The 17,475-nt window shown below is 42.0% G+C and overlaps 1 protein-coding gene across 1 annotated transcript; it reads right to left on the bottom strand.

The window, feature by feature from the left end:
* Positions 1-7,387: 7,387 nt before the first annotated feature.
* oprd1a (opioid receptor, delta 1a) lies at positions 7,388-16,315 on the bottom strand. Its single transcript, XM_062446067.1, has 3 exons — positions 15,798-16,315; positions 10,298-10,653; positions 7,388-9,653 (listed from the first exon to the last, which is right to left on the bottom strand). The coding sequence occupies exons 1-3, from the start codon at positions 16,031-16,033 to the stop codon at positions 9,124-9,126; spliced, it is 1,122 nt and encodes a 373-aa protein (XP_062302051.1). The 5' UTR covers positions 16,034-16,315; the 3' UTR covers positions 7,388-9,123.
* Between the last annotated feature and the right edge of the window lie 1,160 nt (positions 16,316-17,475).

The following is a 17,475-nucleotide window of genomic DNA, read 5'->3' as shown; positions in this document are numbered from 1 at the left end:
GTTGCTTTGCAATTACTTACATTTAGTCATTTAGCAGACCCTCTTATCCAGAGCGACTTACAGTAAGTACAGGGACATTCGCCCGAGGCAAGTAGGGTGAAGTGCCTTGCCCAAGGACACAACGTCATTTTTCACAGCCAGGAATAGAACCGGCAACCTTCTGATTAATAGCCCGATTCCCTAACACCTCAGCCATCTGACCCCCTACTTAGCTATTTCATTTATTGTAAGGCTAGCAGTTCTGTATTACACTAGCATTGCTTTATGGCCTGTCCATGAAGGAATATCCAGTTCAATTTGGTTTCATCTGGTTTTCAGCATTTCCACAAATTATTTAATTGAAAGGAAGGATTGTGAGAAAACTACTGACTACTGAGACCAAGACAGTTTCAAGTGAGTTAGTCTAAAACCGCCAATCTAAAACCTCACCTAGAATGTCAAGGTTCACCCTCCTGGATGAATTCCTTTGAGACTTAAGATTTGGAAGTCATGTCACGTGTTTAACATAAGATAGTTGTCCACATTGGGCCTATCTGTTTCCAAACAGTGGTATTATGCTAGCAAAATAAATCGTCTTTGTGGATCATTTGAGTGATTTGATTTCAAATGCCATCTCAAAAAAAAATATTTTTCTTTCATTTAGCCCTCCTTCAAAGACCTCGTTCAAAATAGGGACAGTAAGTGCTTGACGTTGAACTGCAGCAGGCAGAAAAATCATCAATTATTTCCACTCAAGCAGGGAGCGAGAAAGGCTAGCAGATTTTCCAATTACCACTCTGAAAATCAACTTGCCTTGTAAAATGTTCATCCCTTGCTAAACAGGGATTGAAACAACCATGTTTTTACAGCAACAACAAACATATGCTCTGCTGTGGAGTGCATGCAAAGAGTAAATCTTAGGCAAAACTCATTTCATTATCTGGTGAAAAATATAAAAATTCAAGTTGTCATTTGGGAAATATCTGTATGTCTTTATGGCCCATACAGTAGCAATAAATGGGGTTCACAATTCTAGTACATCAGTCTGTCTGAAGTAGGTGAAGGTGCTGAGAGGAGGAGCAGCGTGATATCTGTGACAGTCTGTTGTGAAGCCGCAGGACATGGATTCCTGCTGCTCCAGTTTGTCTCCTCACAGCGACACCTGGGCACAAGCTGGGCCAAACTGACCAGGTATTGATTGCCTCCCCTGCCTTGCTCTGCATGACAATGCTCGTCATGAATGCCGGACCACAGTTATTTTTTTATTTTTTACTCAGTCTTCAATTTTGATCTTATCACACAGATAGCTTGACAGGTCTATGCCAGGAATTAACAGCCAAGCCAGAAATCGGACATGTTATTATGTAATTTAAGAACGAAATGCCTGTCGGGTTCACATTAGGCTGTCCATGAGATACACACTGTGTAGGCTTATCCAGCTGCAGAACACTTACCACAGCCCAGTTTTACAAGGAATGTAGACCAGCATTAATCTCAGTTTCCACAGTTATCAAGCACTCATGGAGTCTGAGGATCCTGGGAGGCTGATTAGCTGCTAGTTTCTACGGTGTCAGAATCTGCCCGCTAGATTGCTGCTTCTTCTGATTTCACAGGTGTCCTTCCAGGCCACTGGTTCCTATTGGGGCAAATGTTTCTTTCTTAGCTGCTGATCCTAATGGTTTCAAGGTACACCTAATGGCCCTGCCGTAGGAGGAGAAAGATGCTCATTGATTTGGGTGGGCGAGCGTACTGTAGACAGAAGGTTTTCTGTGGAGAATTGTATTAAGAGACTTAATAAAATAAATGTTTTTAGTGTCTGAACTCAATAATGGGTTGTGCTGTAAATTGCAATGTCTTTGAAGGAGACCATTAGCTCTGGTGTCTGTGGTACAGTAGGGCAGTGAGGGTAGAGTAATCTGTAGCTTTGACGCACTAATGCTAATTTGGTGTCAAAGAATGAAGGGCTTTCAGGTAGAGTGCTTTGAAGTACACCAGCATTTATCAATGCTGGGTTGTTAGTGCGTTCATCATGGGTAATAATAGTGCTGAAAACACCAACGAGCAAAAAACAACAACAAGTGTAGTTTATGGAGAGGAGGCAAGAAATCCACCCTACTGAGATTAGAAAAGATGTAGTGCTCTCTGTTCCCTGTTCCTTTTGGCACTACTGCAGTATGCGATTGTATTAACAACATTTAGGCCAAATTTAGATCACGACTGTGGGCTACATGATAATTCAAGCGAAATCGTTCCCAGTTTAGCTTAATCTACTACAGGCCTCAGTCAACTTTAGTTTATACTGTATACTTGACCAAAAGTTTGGCTTATAAATATGAAGTGGTTTACATGTGATGTAAATCATTTTAATTAAATATGTATGTATGTATGTATGTATGTATATATGTATGTATGGATGGATGTATGGATGTATGTATGTACAGTACCAGTCAAAAGTATGTATGTATGTGTGTGTGTTTGTGTGCGTGTATGTGTGTATGTGTGCGTGTGTATCTGTGTGTGTGTGTGTGTACAGTACCAGTCAAAAGTTTGGACACATTTTCCCATGTGTCCAAACTTTTGACTGGTACTGTATTTGTGTAAATCCAAAAGATTCTTGTCATTGACATTTACATGCGTGAGATGGTTTAACCAGCATGACCAGACGGTTATTGTTGTTTTATGTGTCACCAGGCACAACAAATAGAATTAGCTTGTTAAAAAAAGTATCTCTTGGAAAATGTGATCTGGGCCTGTCTAGTATTTTGTGATGACAGCTGGATCTGATGGATCTCTGGCCACTAATGGGTGGTGGTTAATGAAGGTTTTCTGATGGGCCCATGGGCCATGAATGAGAGAGGGCAGATCTGAATGTTATTGCCACACTCCATCTGGCTTGCCCTTTTTTCTTCTTCCTCTCCTCGCCTCACTGATGTAAATTCAGCTTTGAAGATATCCCTCGTCCATCAGTGCCATGTCAATCTTGCACCGCGCGTGGGCTTCTTTCCATTCCAGACAAAGACTGGATTTCCTCCAAACGCCCTTGTTTGTCCCCTTTTCAATTTGTTCGTCTCCCACATTCAGTCATAATGAATGTTGAGTTTGTGTAGTGTAGCTCGATATGTGTGTGAGGGAGTGATACGACAATCATAATTAGATTGGTTCTTTGAACCGTGAGATGACGGGACCTCAGAATTCGGAACCATCAATTTGCATCTTTCACATTGCTTTGTGTCTTAGATTCAAGCAGATTCAAAACCAGAGATGTGACAGATGGCCTGCTCAGACAGGAAGCTGTCAGTTGTTGAAAGTATGCCCTTGGAGGAGTGCTATGCATAAAGGTAAGGAGAAGCTGCTGTTCTCACGCAACAAGTCTGCATGCAGATCTTAACATTCTCCATGGGAGGGTACTTTTTTTTATGTCACTCAAAAGAAGAGCGTTTTATCAAGCTCTTTTGTCCACCAACGTCATACCGTATCATCCGCACAGTTCTGTGATTGGCTGGCAGTGTAACATCTGTCAGCCCCCCACACCCTAAAAGTTGAATGGTTGTAACCCGTGTACATACTGTACTGTAGCAAGTTAACCAGAAACACGCTCAAATAGGTATTTGACGTTTTCAATCGACAGCATGTTTGTTTTTACTGTAGACTCGGTTCATTCTTGTTTGTTTGTGTACTTGTCTCGATCATTCAACCTCAGCAGAAATCCATCTGTTTGACTTTGCCATTCAGTTATCTGGAAACAGGTGTTGAGGGGAAAGATTATTTGTTCCCTTTCCAATCAAAATCCTCGCTCAGTGTCACTGGTGTAACCCTGACCACTTGTCCAACTCTGCAAGTTGTGTCCTCCTGGATTTATGTTTATTGCAAGTGTGAAGGAACACAGACAGGGGCCTGCAAACCAAATGTTGCTCTGCCCCACATGGCTGTTGGAAGGCAAGCAGAAAATCAAGCAGGGAGGCATTCTTCCTCCCTGCATACCCGGTGGGCTACTCAGAACTGCCACCACAGACCTCCACAGTGCTGGCAGCCCCATGCAGGGTAGTACACAACCACCAACTGTCTGACCCTGATAAACAAGCCTAAAACTGAAATGTGTAGCATTGAAATGGAGAGAGGCAATTCTTTTTTTCAATTTTGTATTTTACCTTTATGTCACCAGGCAATATTCGTATTTACAATAACGGGCAACAAACCAAAGTCTTTTTGCATGGCTTTTTCATCACTTCTTTACTGTTCCTGATCCATGTTGTTTGATTTCCAATGCACTGGCTTAACTCTCTTTTACCTCGGGCTCTTTAGACCAGTTTAGTGACCAGTTCACCAATCAGTACACCAGGGGATGAATGCTGTCATCCAATTTCTCATCCCTTGCATGATAAACAATGTTATAGAAGGTTACTCTCAAAATCTTATTTCGTTAAGTATCCCATCATGGTATAACAAAGGAGTGACGTCACTTGCCCTTGTCAAAGCCTTGACACTTCCTCGTAAATGTTTTTATCAAATTGTATTATTCAGGGTGAAAGGTATGAGAAAGGTAAACCTTGAAGCATTTATAATTCACAATTTTCTGATTCAGATGCAGTACAATGGAGAAGGGTGCGAGGGGACTAACAACCATGAGAGCGTAGCTCCCTGCTTCATGGAGTATGTCAACTTGTTGACAAATGTGAGATTTGAGGAAAAAGGTTGTTTCTTCACTGAACACGATTGACAGCCTCACGCTGGCACCTATGATAAACATTCAAGCATTACTTAATTGATGTAACACTCATGCTATCACAACATGAACTGTAAGCCCAAAAGTTCGATTTTTATATTTTTTTGAAAAGGTGTTCCGTTTGATTTGAAACTCATTCAGTTAAAGTTGACTATGCATGTTTTGGGGGTCCATCATATAGAATTAAAGATTGCAAAATCAGTGGTTGAATTTCAACATGTATTCGTCTGGCGTGGTGAAGGGATATGCATGCCGCTCTCTGTTCCTTTTGTGTTCAATATATCTAACATTTAACATATTTGCATTTTTAAAAATCATTCTCCTTCATCCTTTGTCTTGTATTTCTTTCACCCATCCAATTTGGTTTAACACCACACTCCACACTTTCCAAGCTCTCTCTCGACCTTTCGCTAAAAGAGGATGAAAGTCACATTTATATTTCATTACTCTGGACACATAATTACATGTTCTATTCTTCTACAAAGGCAATGTATGACTCAACATCAAAAAGTCTCACACACCAAGAATAAAATGCCTTTCTGTAAACATGATCCTGTCTAACTGGGACTGTGTATTAGGTCACACACCTAGTTAACTTTTTTGTGCTTAAATGTTTGAAATGAAACAAATGCCTATGGAAAACCAATAACAGCTCCCCATTATTAGTGTCATGAGGATTTGCTTTTGGGCATTCACTGTTGTCCCTAAACACAGAAGACCTCATTCTATGCTCTAGCCATGCTATGTCGTTCAGTGGCCTGTCTTCCTTTTTGGTTGCATCAAACATGCATTTCTTCTCCATTGTCTCCTTTATTGCCATCTAGATAATTAGGAAGTAGCTACTGGGAGGCGAACCTCCTTAATTAAAAAAAACACTTCACTCCCTTTTCTGGGCTCGATGGTTTGTGCTGCCGGTATCCATGGTGATGGCAATTGATGCTGCTGTGTGAATCTGCAGGAGAAGCAGGGCTGAAAGTTTCATTTACTGATAGCGGCTCTGGGCAGAATCTAGGCAAGCCTGCAGCCATCTCTAGCTTTCTCAGATTGGAGGCCTTTGGAAATACTATTGCTATTTGATTTCATGACTGAATTTTATAATAGACTTGGATATTTAAAATGGATTTGTGTCACGGAAAGTGAGTAATTTAATAATTAAAGGAGCAATGGTGCCTGTGCATGACAAAGTATTGGCAGCTCAGCAACTCAGTCCACCAGGACCATGAAACAACAAACAGTTACTGTACTGTTCATTTGAATACACACGTTTTCTCCCCAGTTCAAGTTCAAATCTTTTATTGTCAGATGCACAGACCAACACACGGTCAGACTGGGCACTGAAATTCTTAGGACAAGGCAACGCAAAGAAACCTGGCATGACATGACATTTAAGTACTCAGAACAAGTTTACACCTATGACAAGTTAACATATAATATAATAGACCTCCAAAATATACAAAATAATAAATAATAGAGTATACTAAACATATAATACACATAATATCCTATACTAACCTTATAACCCACAGTATAGGGATCCAAAATTGATTCACCACCATGTTCTTTTTTGTATATTATTTATTGTTGTTCTTCACAATGTTTATTATGTTCAAAGGTTAGTTGAAACAGTTTAACAGGCTTTTGACTCTGAGATACTTTTCACTCCGGCGCACAATATTAAGCTAAATGACGACTTGAAGATGAGGGCTTCAAGCGTGAACAGCACACATTTTGAAGCATTTAAGCAAGCTGACTTCATCTTACAAAACATTTCAAGTTTTTAGACACTTTTCTTGCACATCAACATATTCACAGTTTTGCTTGTACTAAAATATTAAAGCATGAAAAAACATTGATAACAGTGAACACACATTAGTTCAAAACACACCATTTTGAAAAAGTCAAAAAAGGTATGCTGATCTAATATTGAGATGGCAAAGTACAGTATGGCCAGAGGACCACACCTTTTAGTTATCCCCCATAGAAATATTTATAATAATAAGTTATAAAAAAATCCTACTGTTCAGAGAGTTAAAATAATCACCTTGCATGTGATAAGGTAAGACAGTTTTTATTTCTCTAAGTACATTTCTAATAAAATGATTCATGTAACAGTTGCCATTGAATACTTCATCTCAATCTCGAGTCACACTCACATTTAAAAACGTAAATCTACCAAGCATTGAGAATTCTCAAAACCTTGCTAGATACAGTATTTTTTTTTTTGCCAATGTCCCAATACAGGAGTTGTTAAAACAAGAAAAGCATTAAGCGTCTTTGTGATAAAATAGACAAAAATCTGTCGCTGGAGATCAAGCCAAATGTTTATAAGAATGTCTAGAAACTTGTTGTAGGTTATTTGAGCTAATCGCTAACATTATGTTACATTACATTACAGTATAATCAAATCTGAACAATCCACATAGATAACATTTTAGATAAAGTAGTAGTATACACTGCGACTCATTGTAATTTTTTTTAACTCTACATTTACATTTAGTCATTTGGCAGACGCTCTTATCCAGAGCGACTTACAGTAAGTACAGGGACATTCCCCCCGAGGCAAGTAGAGTGAAGTGCCTTGCCCAAGGACACAACGTCATTTTGCACGGCCGTGAATTGAACAAGCAACATTCTGATTAATAGCCCGACTCCCTAACCGCTCAGCCATCTGACCCCCCAATATTTAATACAGTATGTAAGTCACAGTAAACATGTCCAAATTTGTACAGACAAAATATTTATGGGAAATAATTACAGCATTGCGAAGTAGAAAATCATTTACCCATTAGAGTGACAAATGAGTCCTCAGAATCTCTTAGTTAATCTTTAGAATCTGATAAAACACTGTACTGATTCAGCAGAGACAGTCCATTAGTCGGATACTTTTCTGCCCACAGTGAGTATTCTGTTGCTGCAGTTTGATTTCACATTGGACAGAAAATAAATGCATTCATACAGTTAATAGTATTACCGGTAAGTTGTGCTGTGTGTCCCAGAGTCAACCTCCATTGTCACTGTATTCTGCTCAGAGATACCACTCAGGTTCCAACCACCCCAGAAAGAGAAGGAGGTTTATTTTAAGCAATTAGTGGGCATACAAGATTCAACACCCTTTTGAATTTGGTACAAGCACAGAGAGGTTAATGTACTGGATAACATATCACCAAAGTCTAAGACCTTACATTACTAACATTTTCTTTCTCTTACTTGTAAGTAATCAAGCTGTGTTTTTTTGTTTACTGCAAATTGGGAAATTTAACTTGAATACTCCACTTCCGCCAAGGTTGCATGCCTTCTCACCATGGTTCCTCGCTCTTTAACGGAGTCTTCAATTCATTACTGACCAGTTGTTTTGTCTGGACGGTTTGTTCTCTTTTAAATGTGGGTGTTACGCCTCTGCTCTGAGGAGGATAAAAAGGTAAAAAGTTAAAGAGTTTAGCTCTTATAGTAAATAAGCCTACCAGAAACATTTATCTGATAGGCAAAACCAATGTGTTGATTACGTCTCGTGTCGCATGATTGTGTCTTTGGAGATCCTCAGCATTGTGAGTTTTTAGGACTTCAAGAGCTTCAACGTCCATTCCCATGGAAACGAAGGCCTCATAAACTGGCCTTTCCTGTTCTGCCGTGCTTATTTGTTCCATTTGAGTCTGTTTGTCAAGGCTTATGAGGGATGCGCTCTGTGTCTCTGTGTCTGCAGGGCCTGGACCTCATATTAGACGGGTGAATGCAGCAGTTTAACACATTCTGTTGTCTATCTTTTCTGACTGGCTATGGGTGAGTGAATAACTTGACATGAATGTCTGAGTGATTTCAGAAAGTGATTTAAAGTCACAACACTGTCTGTATAATTTACAAGAGGCAAACATCCATATCACACTTAACTTGTTCTAACGCATTTACTCAAACTCTCCCTCTATCTCTAAAAAGTCTAGACAATCGTAACCTTCTATATTGTACACATTTCACATGTACAATTAATCTAGAACTGAATTACTGTATATTTGTATCTACCCTGTCATCTTCATTATAGAACTGACACCTAGTTCTAACTGTCGTGGTTGGCATGGCCCATGAGAACATTGGGAACATGGCGGTTAAAAACATGTTCAAATTTGGTACCTTCGGACCAGTGCCCTTGTCCTCATTTTGCCTAAAAGACAAATCTCCCTCTTCCTGTAGATAATCTCTAGAACCGTCGCCAAGGTGACCTTTTGGAAAAGCAATCAATGACATCTTTAATTGCCTTTTTCTTGCGAGCTTCAATGGTGCTTTTGAGTCTAAATGTGTAGACTGGATGATGTGAACCGGTCCTTCATGGCCTCTTAGAACTCAGTGGTAGAGATTTGCGTGACCTCTGAATGTAGATCTTGCTGGATCCTTCTGGATCGTGAACCACGAGGGATCCGGTCCATGCCTAGTCATACCGGCTTCTTCCCCGCCCCCGAGGGCACGAAGACAGACACAGGCTCCTGGGTGGCGTTCCGAGCTGTGGACGGGTTGTTCTGGTTCACCTGGGTCCGGCAGGGAAGGCAGAAATCCCTGAAGCACCTCTTGAAGTTCTCGTCCAGGAAGGCGTAGAGGACGGGGTTGAGGCTGCTGTTGATGTAGCCCAGGGCGATGCACAGGTGCCAGCTGGCCACCACCAAAGGGTTCCTGGTGTTGATGTCCACCAAGGTCTTGACGATGATGAAGATGTGGATGGGCGTCCAGCAGACGATGAAGGCCGCCACCACCACCAGGACCATGCGGGTGATGCGGCGCATGTTGCGATCTTTCTCCTTGGAGCCGGAGAGCAGGCGGACGCTCTTCAGACGCAGGATCATCAGGCCGTAGCAGATGGTGATCACCAGGACGGGCACCACGAAGGCAAAGAGGAACACGCAGATCTTGGTTACCCCGTCCCAGTACCAGTCAGGGTCAGGGAACTTCAGCATGCACATAGTTTTACCTGGAGGGGGGGAGAGGAGGAGGAGGGGGTGGGGGGGGGGGAATCCGTTAAGAAACAGAGGTAATGTGATTGACGAATTACTTTGTTGAATTGGTTTTGGTTGTGTATACACTATATTGCCAAAAGTATTCGCTCGTCTGCCTTCACACGCAGATGAACGTGAGTGACATCCCATTCTTAAACCATAGGATTTAATATGATGTCAGCCCACCCTTTGCAGCTATAACAGCTTCAACTCTTCTAGAAAGGCTTTCCACAAGGTTTAGGAGTGTGTTTATGGGAATTTTTGACCATTCTTCCAGAAGTGCATTTGTGAGGCCAGACAGATGTTGGATGAGAAGGCCTGGCTCACAGTCTCTAATTCATCCCAAAGGTGTTCTATCGGGTTGAGGCCAGGACTCAGTGCAGGCCAGTCAAGTTCTTCCACACCAAACTCGCTCATCCATGTCTTTATGGCCCTTGCTTTGTGCACCGGAATTCAATGATTTTGGATAGCTATGTGAATACTTTTGGTAATATAGTTAGGTCTCTGAGGATGTTGACGAGATAAAAGAAAATCTGTATCATTAATAATAATAATTTGCCATGGTCTGAGAGCAATACTACAATAAGAGCAACCAATTTCATTCAAATAGCTTCCTCACCACTGTCTGACTCCTTGATCACAGCCATGACCATGATAGGCACACCAATGGCCGAGGACAAGACCCAGATCAGCACGTTGATCATCTTGGCCTTGGCAGGCGTGCGGAACTCCAGGGCACGCACGGGGTGGCACACGGCGATGTAGCGGTCCACGCTCATCATGGTCAGCGTGAAGATGCTGGTGAACATGTTGTAGTAGTCGATGGCGATGACCACCTTGCACAGGAGCTCCCCGAAGGGCCAGGTGTTCATCAGGTACTTGGCGCTCTGGAAGGGCAGCGTGCTGGTGGCCAGAGCGTCTGCCAGAGCCAGGTTGAAGATGTAGATGTTGGTGGCGGTCTTCATTTTAGTGTATCTAGTTAGAGATGAAAAGAAATGTGTTGAGCTACAGATTTGTGTTAGCAGTGGTATGTGGAATTGTCAGTTAGGTATGAACGTGAGAGCTCCAGCTCAGGCAAGACCTTCCGGAGCTTTCTTGTCCAAGAAATGAAGTTTTAATTGCCCCTGATTGTATGTTCAACATATGTAGAACATTTAAACTGGTGATTCTTACTGTAATGAGTCATTGAAGATTATGTGCCTCCCAATAATGGGGATCCTTTTTGATTCGTGCACAGACAATGTTTAAAGTATCCATATTCTGTCAGTGTTGTATAAACAGTGAATCATTCAAGGTTTGCGTTATCTTCAGTCCTTTCACTCAAACAAAACAACTGCGGTTTTTAGAACCATTGCCAACACTTTAAATTAAGCTTACATCAACTACAATGTAATCATATCCTGTAGCAAAACCTTATAAAAACATTGTAGCTACTATATAGAAATGACTATGTCAGTAAATGGCATAAAGGGTTAGTGGTATAGGTTTTTACAAATATGTTGGAAGGCACACTATGGGGGAGGGGTGTAATGGATGCCATAAAGGGGCATTTGAAGGTTGTGTTACCAAAACAACATCCATGTTAACATCTACCCTGGAAAGCCCAACCTCCTTATACCTTTCCCATATAACTTGTACCGCTAAACCGTAATGAAGTAAAACTGCATAGTAGTTACTATTTCACTACATAGTAAAATGTTGACCTGAACATATACCTTTTTAATTGTTTTGGTCTCTAACAGGGTTTTTAATTCTTTCAGGAACAGTCCTTGCGCAATTTACTCAGACACAGCAACATCACATCAATTTAGGGACTAGCTAGCAGATCTTAATTCAAACCTGAGAAGCTGGCTGTGTTCTTAGTAGAGCAAGGCTGTGAGAAATGGATATGCTAGCTTGGTTGACAAAGGTCATAGATGGATGGGCCTGTTGGTTTGTCCAAAGCTCCCATGAGTATGTCAGATCTTTCTGACTGTGCAGTTCTCCTCCTTCTTAATGATTCCTAATGTGATGGCTCATGCGAGTGTGGCCCTGAGCTGTAGGCTTGCAGAGTCCTGGGAGGGTTGTTAATCATGTCTGTAGCTTGGAGAAGGGTTCTCACAAATCAGTTCCCTGTTGCAATTAGTTGACTAATCTAAACGTACAGTACACCAGAGAGACAGGTTTTTTCTTTTAGGCTCCTGGACATTCAAGTGAAGTACATATTCCCTTTCCTTTTACGAATTTATTTGTCTTATTGTGTAGACAATGATGGTCTGAGTGTGTCGACACAGCATCAAAAACGTAGAAGCAGCACTCGTAAATATCATTTGCCAATGTGTTTTTTTCTTATTCCTTGGCTACTGTCTCAAAAAGATAAATGGAGAAAATGACAATGTCTCATTAAATGTCTGATGCTAGTTCCTCTCAGCTATGAAACAGAATCTAAATCACACAGGAACCACACTGACACAAAACAAATGAGAAGAGATTCTGTCATGAAGAATGTGCATGTGTTGTCGTTACCAGGGCGTGCCATTGTAAAGCGATTTTGGTTTTGCATCTGCATCTAGACTTTGTTTTGCCGTTTTCCTTTGCCCACATGACATAATGTGTCACGGAAATCATACTCCACATCCTGCAAAGAGGCTGTGACAGCTGTCTGTCTGCCCTGTTATGTCATGGACGCTGTTTGAAATGCCTGTCATGTCAGGTCAGCTTTTAGGAAGATTACTGGGATTATGGGTTCAGGTAATTGGATTTCACTTGTTTCGTTTTTTTTATGCAGTGCTATCCTGTCATGTTAGGGCATTGATATACTTAGACTGATACAGAGGTAATCTCACTTATACTAAAACTCTGTGGACTCACAATCTCCCCTTTGGGATCAATAAAGTACCTTGTACTACTACTTCAACTGCTACACTGCACTTGTCCCCTAAAGGGAGGATCCTCATTGGCTCTTCCAATGGTTTCTTCTTTTTGATCTCAAATTCCTTTTGTCAGTTTCTTTCCCAGCTTCTTGATGGCCATTACTGTAATGGGCATCTGTAAAGCTTTTTGTGACATTGCATATGAAAGCGAATGATATTCGAATGCGAATTATATTTGTTTCAAAATCAGAAGGCAAACTTAGTAGTACTTGAACTGCATCAAAGGACAGTTGAGGAGATGGAAATTTGGAGAAGTGAAGTTTGCACCTGTGATTGAGCAGCACAGTCAATTGTCAGCAGGAGTTGTAGAGAAACATATACAGTAGATATTATAAATGTCCATTGTCAAATGAATCTACTTTACTCTACTCTACTGTGCGTGCGGAAGAGAACTTTGCTCCCCCTGACTGGTACTGACTTGGTTCAGCCCCCTCACACACTCCCCACTGGGCTTCCTGTCCAAGCACTGACCCCATCACCCACATAGTTACTGAAAGAAATAATTTTTGACTACGTGTTTTACATTTTGTAAGTGATATATAATCCAAACACTGATATTGTTGATGTTTAAATTCATTCAGTTTAAAATGAGTAGAATTATTTTTATCAATTTGACACAGGAAAATCATTTTGTTCTTTTCTTATGCGTGATCCCGAACATTGAGAAGATATTGTACATCCGACAACACTGCCCACACTGCAGACACAATCAAAGGTGTTAGAAATATTCTGTCGGTGTTTAGGTGGGTAGCGTGTGTTGAGTGTGTGTGTTCACTATATGTGTCTGTGAGCGTGTACATGCATCGCCTCCTCTATCCCTGTGACACCGTGTCCCACGCATTGTGGCACTCAGGACCTGAGAACACAGCAGGTCCTGGCAGGCTGGTGTGTGTGCGTGCGCGTGTGTGTGTGCACTGCTCACACCACCAGCCACGCTGGGCACTCTGTCGGTGCAGACGGGTTGAGGAAGGGTGGTCGCGGCCAGCCTGACACCCTCCCTCAAGGTACAGCACAAAAGCAGCATGCGGAAATCCCGCAGACGCCGCCGACTCTTAACACGTTCGTGCGAGCCCGCCGACTGGCCTCCAGCAGCACCGTAGACATCGCCACATGGCACGCAACCTACGCACTGCCTTCATCTGCCTCCTCTTGCGTTGTGCAACACCTGGGCTTTCAGACGGGGGTCCACTCATGGAAGGCCTGCTGGCTGCTTCATCCCTCCGTCCCCCTCGTCCTCATCTCACCTGTGCTTGTCCTGTGTCACCATGTCCTGTGTCACCATACGGAGGATGAGTTGATGCATGAAAAAGGAACCTCATTAGGCCCACAATGCTTCAGGTTCTAGAGAGCAGGTGTTCCCGCACGGATCAACTCTGAAGCCATCGTTCCTGAAAAGTGTGTCCGGTTCTCTCACTGACCTCTACAGCCCAATATGTAAATGCGTGGATCAAAACGAGAGTCATTCACAATACCGTCCTCCATTAATCATTAACAATGTTCGTGTCCAAACACACTGCCCTAATCGACCAGGTGTTGTCCTCTGCTGTTTGTATTTCCTCGTTGGCCCTTCACAATTAAATGCATGCTTTGAGAACGTACACAAGCCACAATCATGCGTTGTATTCTCTGCAAGACCATGGGCTGAACACAGCCATGCACACACACACACAAATGTGAACTGTGTATGCGTGTGTAGACGTCTGTATGTATTCATTTATTACATGAATATATATATATACGTACGGTTCTCAAAGGTAAACATTTACCCTCAGAGGAGCAACAATGAATTACTGCTGGAGAGGCCAACTAGACAACAGAGGTCCCTCATGAGCTCATAATTCCGCATAAAAAACAACTAACCGATATCAGTCAAGTCCTGGCCTCTCCGACACACAGCACACTGGGGTGCATAAGTACCCTGGGTGTGTGGATTAATAAACCTAGGGCACTTGTACAATCTCTCAGGGCAGAGACTAAGGAGGGCTCTGCTGGCTGTGGAGTCGAGGGCTCTGTTGTAGACTGGTTTACACTCAGCCCTAGATGTGTGAGGCTCTCCCTCCTCAGCTTCCTCAAAAGGACCTCTTCTCCCCTGAGTCCCCTCAGGACTGTGAACACTGCGCATGGTTGTGAATTTGTTGACCTGTGTGGCCTGTTAAGTAAATTACCACATGCCGAAGATGACTTGTGTTCCCATTCTGATAGACATGACTCTCTCTCTAACCTGCAGATGCAGGCAGAGGACGCATTTCGTGTCTTACTGGAAGAGGAATTAAAAAGTATATCGATTACTGACCTGTTAAATGAAAACATATAGCTGTGGACCACACCACAAATCACCGGAAATCCCTTGAGTCTAGTTACTTATAGTTAAAAGTTAATTATATTTAATTACTCCTGCATTATTTCAGGAGCCAAGTAATTAGTGTTAGATTGAGGAAGCACACACAGCATGAGTGATTGTGCCTATAGCCTGCTGGTTAGGAATGGGGAAACAAGGCAAGCAATCACCTTTACGGAGATACCACTAATGCCCATTGTCATGACAACCAAGTTTAGATTTTGTTCACAGGGGTTAATAATGAGGGGGGGCTATCTTGTCATGTGAACCTCATTGCCATGTCAATGGAAAAGAAGCGCAAACGCCCCAAAACCCTAGAGCAGATGAAACATACATTTTCAGCTGATTCTGCAACCAAAGGGTTCAATTGATTGATTGACCCCCCCCCCCATCCAATTGTACCTCATGTGTTGCAGAGTTTATGGATCTTTTTGTTGATCAATTTATTGATCTAAGAGTACCTGATTATTTATGAATCTAATATGTGTCAAAGGTCCATTTGATTTATTTATTTTTTAAATTGATGGACTTGACTTTCAACCTTTAACTGTGGGATATAAAGTATATTGGCATGAAGCACAAGAACAGACTGTGCTACATTGATATTTTTTTCGATGCATGTCCAACCCCTCTGCTCCAAGATTATTTGGACAGAATTTTGTACTGCATGTTACTAATGACAGAGATCTGTGTTGACACTAATACTGCTGTGTTACCACTGTGCTACTGTATTAGTTCTAATCAGTGTTGTTTCTCTTATCTCCTAAACTACTTGTTTACCATTTATTTCCGTAGGCATGCAAGTCCTTAATTTTGCACACAAAATATTTTAAATTGAATAGATTGAAGTGCATGTAAAAAGCGCTTACCTCACCACCCCGTACATAACAAGGATGTTGCCCAGAAGTCCCACCACACAGATCACGGAGTAGAGAGCCGTGATGGAGATGGCTATTATCATACCGGCGGGGCTCCGAGCCTGTGCCTGATCTGTGTAGTTGCCGTTGGGCACGAACCTCATTGTGTCGTCCGGAAAGGTGACATTAAACGGGATAACGGAGTAAAGATCGTCTAGATCAGCAACGGGCGCTGTGGACGGTTCCATGTTGCGCTGCTCTGGTCGCTGTTCTCTTTCTGTAGTGCTGAAAACTTCACCCAACGCCGGAGTGAGAAAACACTACTCGACGCTTAATTGACGAGATTGTGTTAATCCACACACCATATAAAACCGAACAAAATAGTAACTTTCACTCTTCATGGAAAAGTGAAAGTACGAATGAAAAATTACTCTCGTGTGGGTTTTCATAAAAAGTAAATTAATGAGTATCCAATGTCAGGACCGGTGTGTAGTCTTGATGGTAAACCTTTGAGCAATATAAGCACGCGTAGTCATTGGCTCCCGCTCTCCAAATGTGTATTACCAGCGCTTACACTGGTCTCTTATGTGTTATGTTACACGTCGACTTCAAGCCTGCGTAGTTGCAAAATAATCAAGTGAACTACCCGCACGGCAATTGTTCAGCAGGACACTGCTTTTTATGCTATAATGTTCGCTAATTACACTAAGATGCCATTACATATCCCCGAGCAAATTACTTCAGCTTTACGTTATGGTTAAATATGCGCTTGTCTGCATCCAATTGCCAAGGTTTTCTGTTAGGTCTTGCAGTGTATGATATACTGTAGATTAAATCAGGCTTGAGTGCATTATCTTTCAAGTCTATAATGCATCCCGTTCAAAAAAACAGCTTCTCATAGGAAAACGAATGTGCTTCACTTTTCAGGTATTAACCATGATTTGATATGGATGACCAGCCCTTCCAAGCCAAGGTGTACAGTTCAGGGTATAATTACTCAGTGCTCTGCAGCCCTGGCCATGATCTATTTTGTCTATCTGTGAGATTGATTACGGCAAGGTAGAACTCTACCAACACAACAATTACAAAAGGGTCTTGTGGGTGAAACATGATCAATCTGGGATTTTCTTCCAGCGCATCATCATTGGTCTGATAACTCGTCTCACTAGGGAAAACATCTTAGCAGATTCAAAAGTGCCTTTAAGCTTTAGAGTCATTGTTCTCTTCTTTATTTCCCCCTATCTCTCTGTCTCTCACTCTCTCTCACGCTCCCTCTTTCTTTCTTTTTTTTCTTTCTTTTTCTTACTTTTATACTTTTTCTTTTTTTCTTTCTTTCTTTCTTTCTTTCTCTCTCTCTCTCTCTCTCTCTCTCTCTCTCTCTCTCTCTCTCTCTCTCTCTCTCTCTCTCTCTCTCTCTCTCTCTCTCTCTCTCTCTCTCTCTCTCTCTCTCTCTCCCTCTCCCTCTTTCTCTTTCTCTTTCTCTTTCTCTTTCTCTCTCTTTTTCTCTTCCTCCCTCTTTCTCTCTCTCTCTCTCTCTCTCTCTCTCTCTCTCTCTCTCTCTCTCTCTCTCTCTCTCTCTCTCTCTCTTTCTCTCTCTCTCTCTCTTCTCGCTCTCTGTAGCTCCACTCCCAAACCACTAAACCAACATTGATTGCTGTGTTTATCCCAGCCTTCATCTCTCTTCACCTAA

This window comes from Osmerus eperlanus, chromosome 20 (genome assembly GCF_963692335.1).
Source record: "Osmerus eperlanus chromosome 20, fOsmEpe2.1, whole genome shotgun sequence".
Taxonomy (NCBI): Eukaryota; Metazoa; Chordata; class Actinopteri; order Osmeriformes; family Osmeridae; genus Osmerus; species Osmerus eperlanus.
The sequence above is the reverse complement of the archived record's forward strand: the minus strand, read 5'-3'. Positions and strand labels throughout refer to the sequence as shown.

Coding starts and splice junctions, on each gene's coding strand:
- oprd1a (XM_062446067.1), bottom strand. CDS start 16,033: ATGGAACCGTCCACAGCGCCCGTTGCTGATCTAGACGATCTTTACTCC. Junction 10,654..15,797: donor GTTATGTACGGGGTGGTGAG/GTAAGCGCTTTT, acceptor ATCTCTAACTAG/ATACACTAAAATGAAGACCG. Junction 9,654..10,297: donor GATCAAGGAGTCAGACAGTG/GTGAGGAAGCTA, acceptor CCCCCCCTCCAG/GTAAAACTATGTGCATGCTG.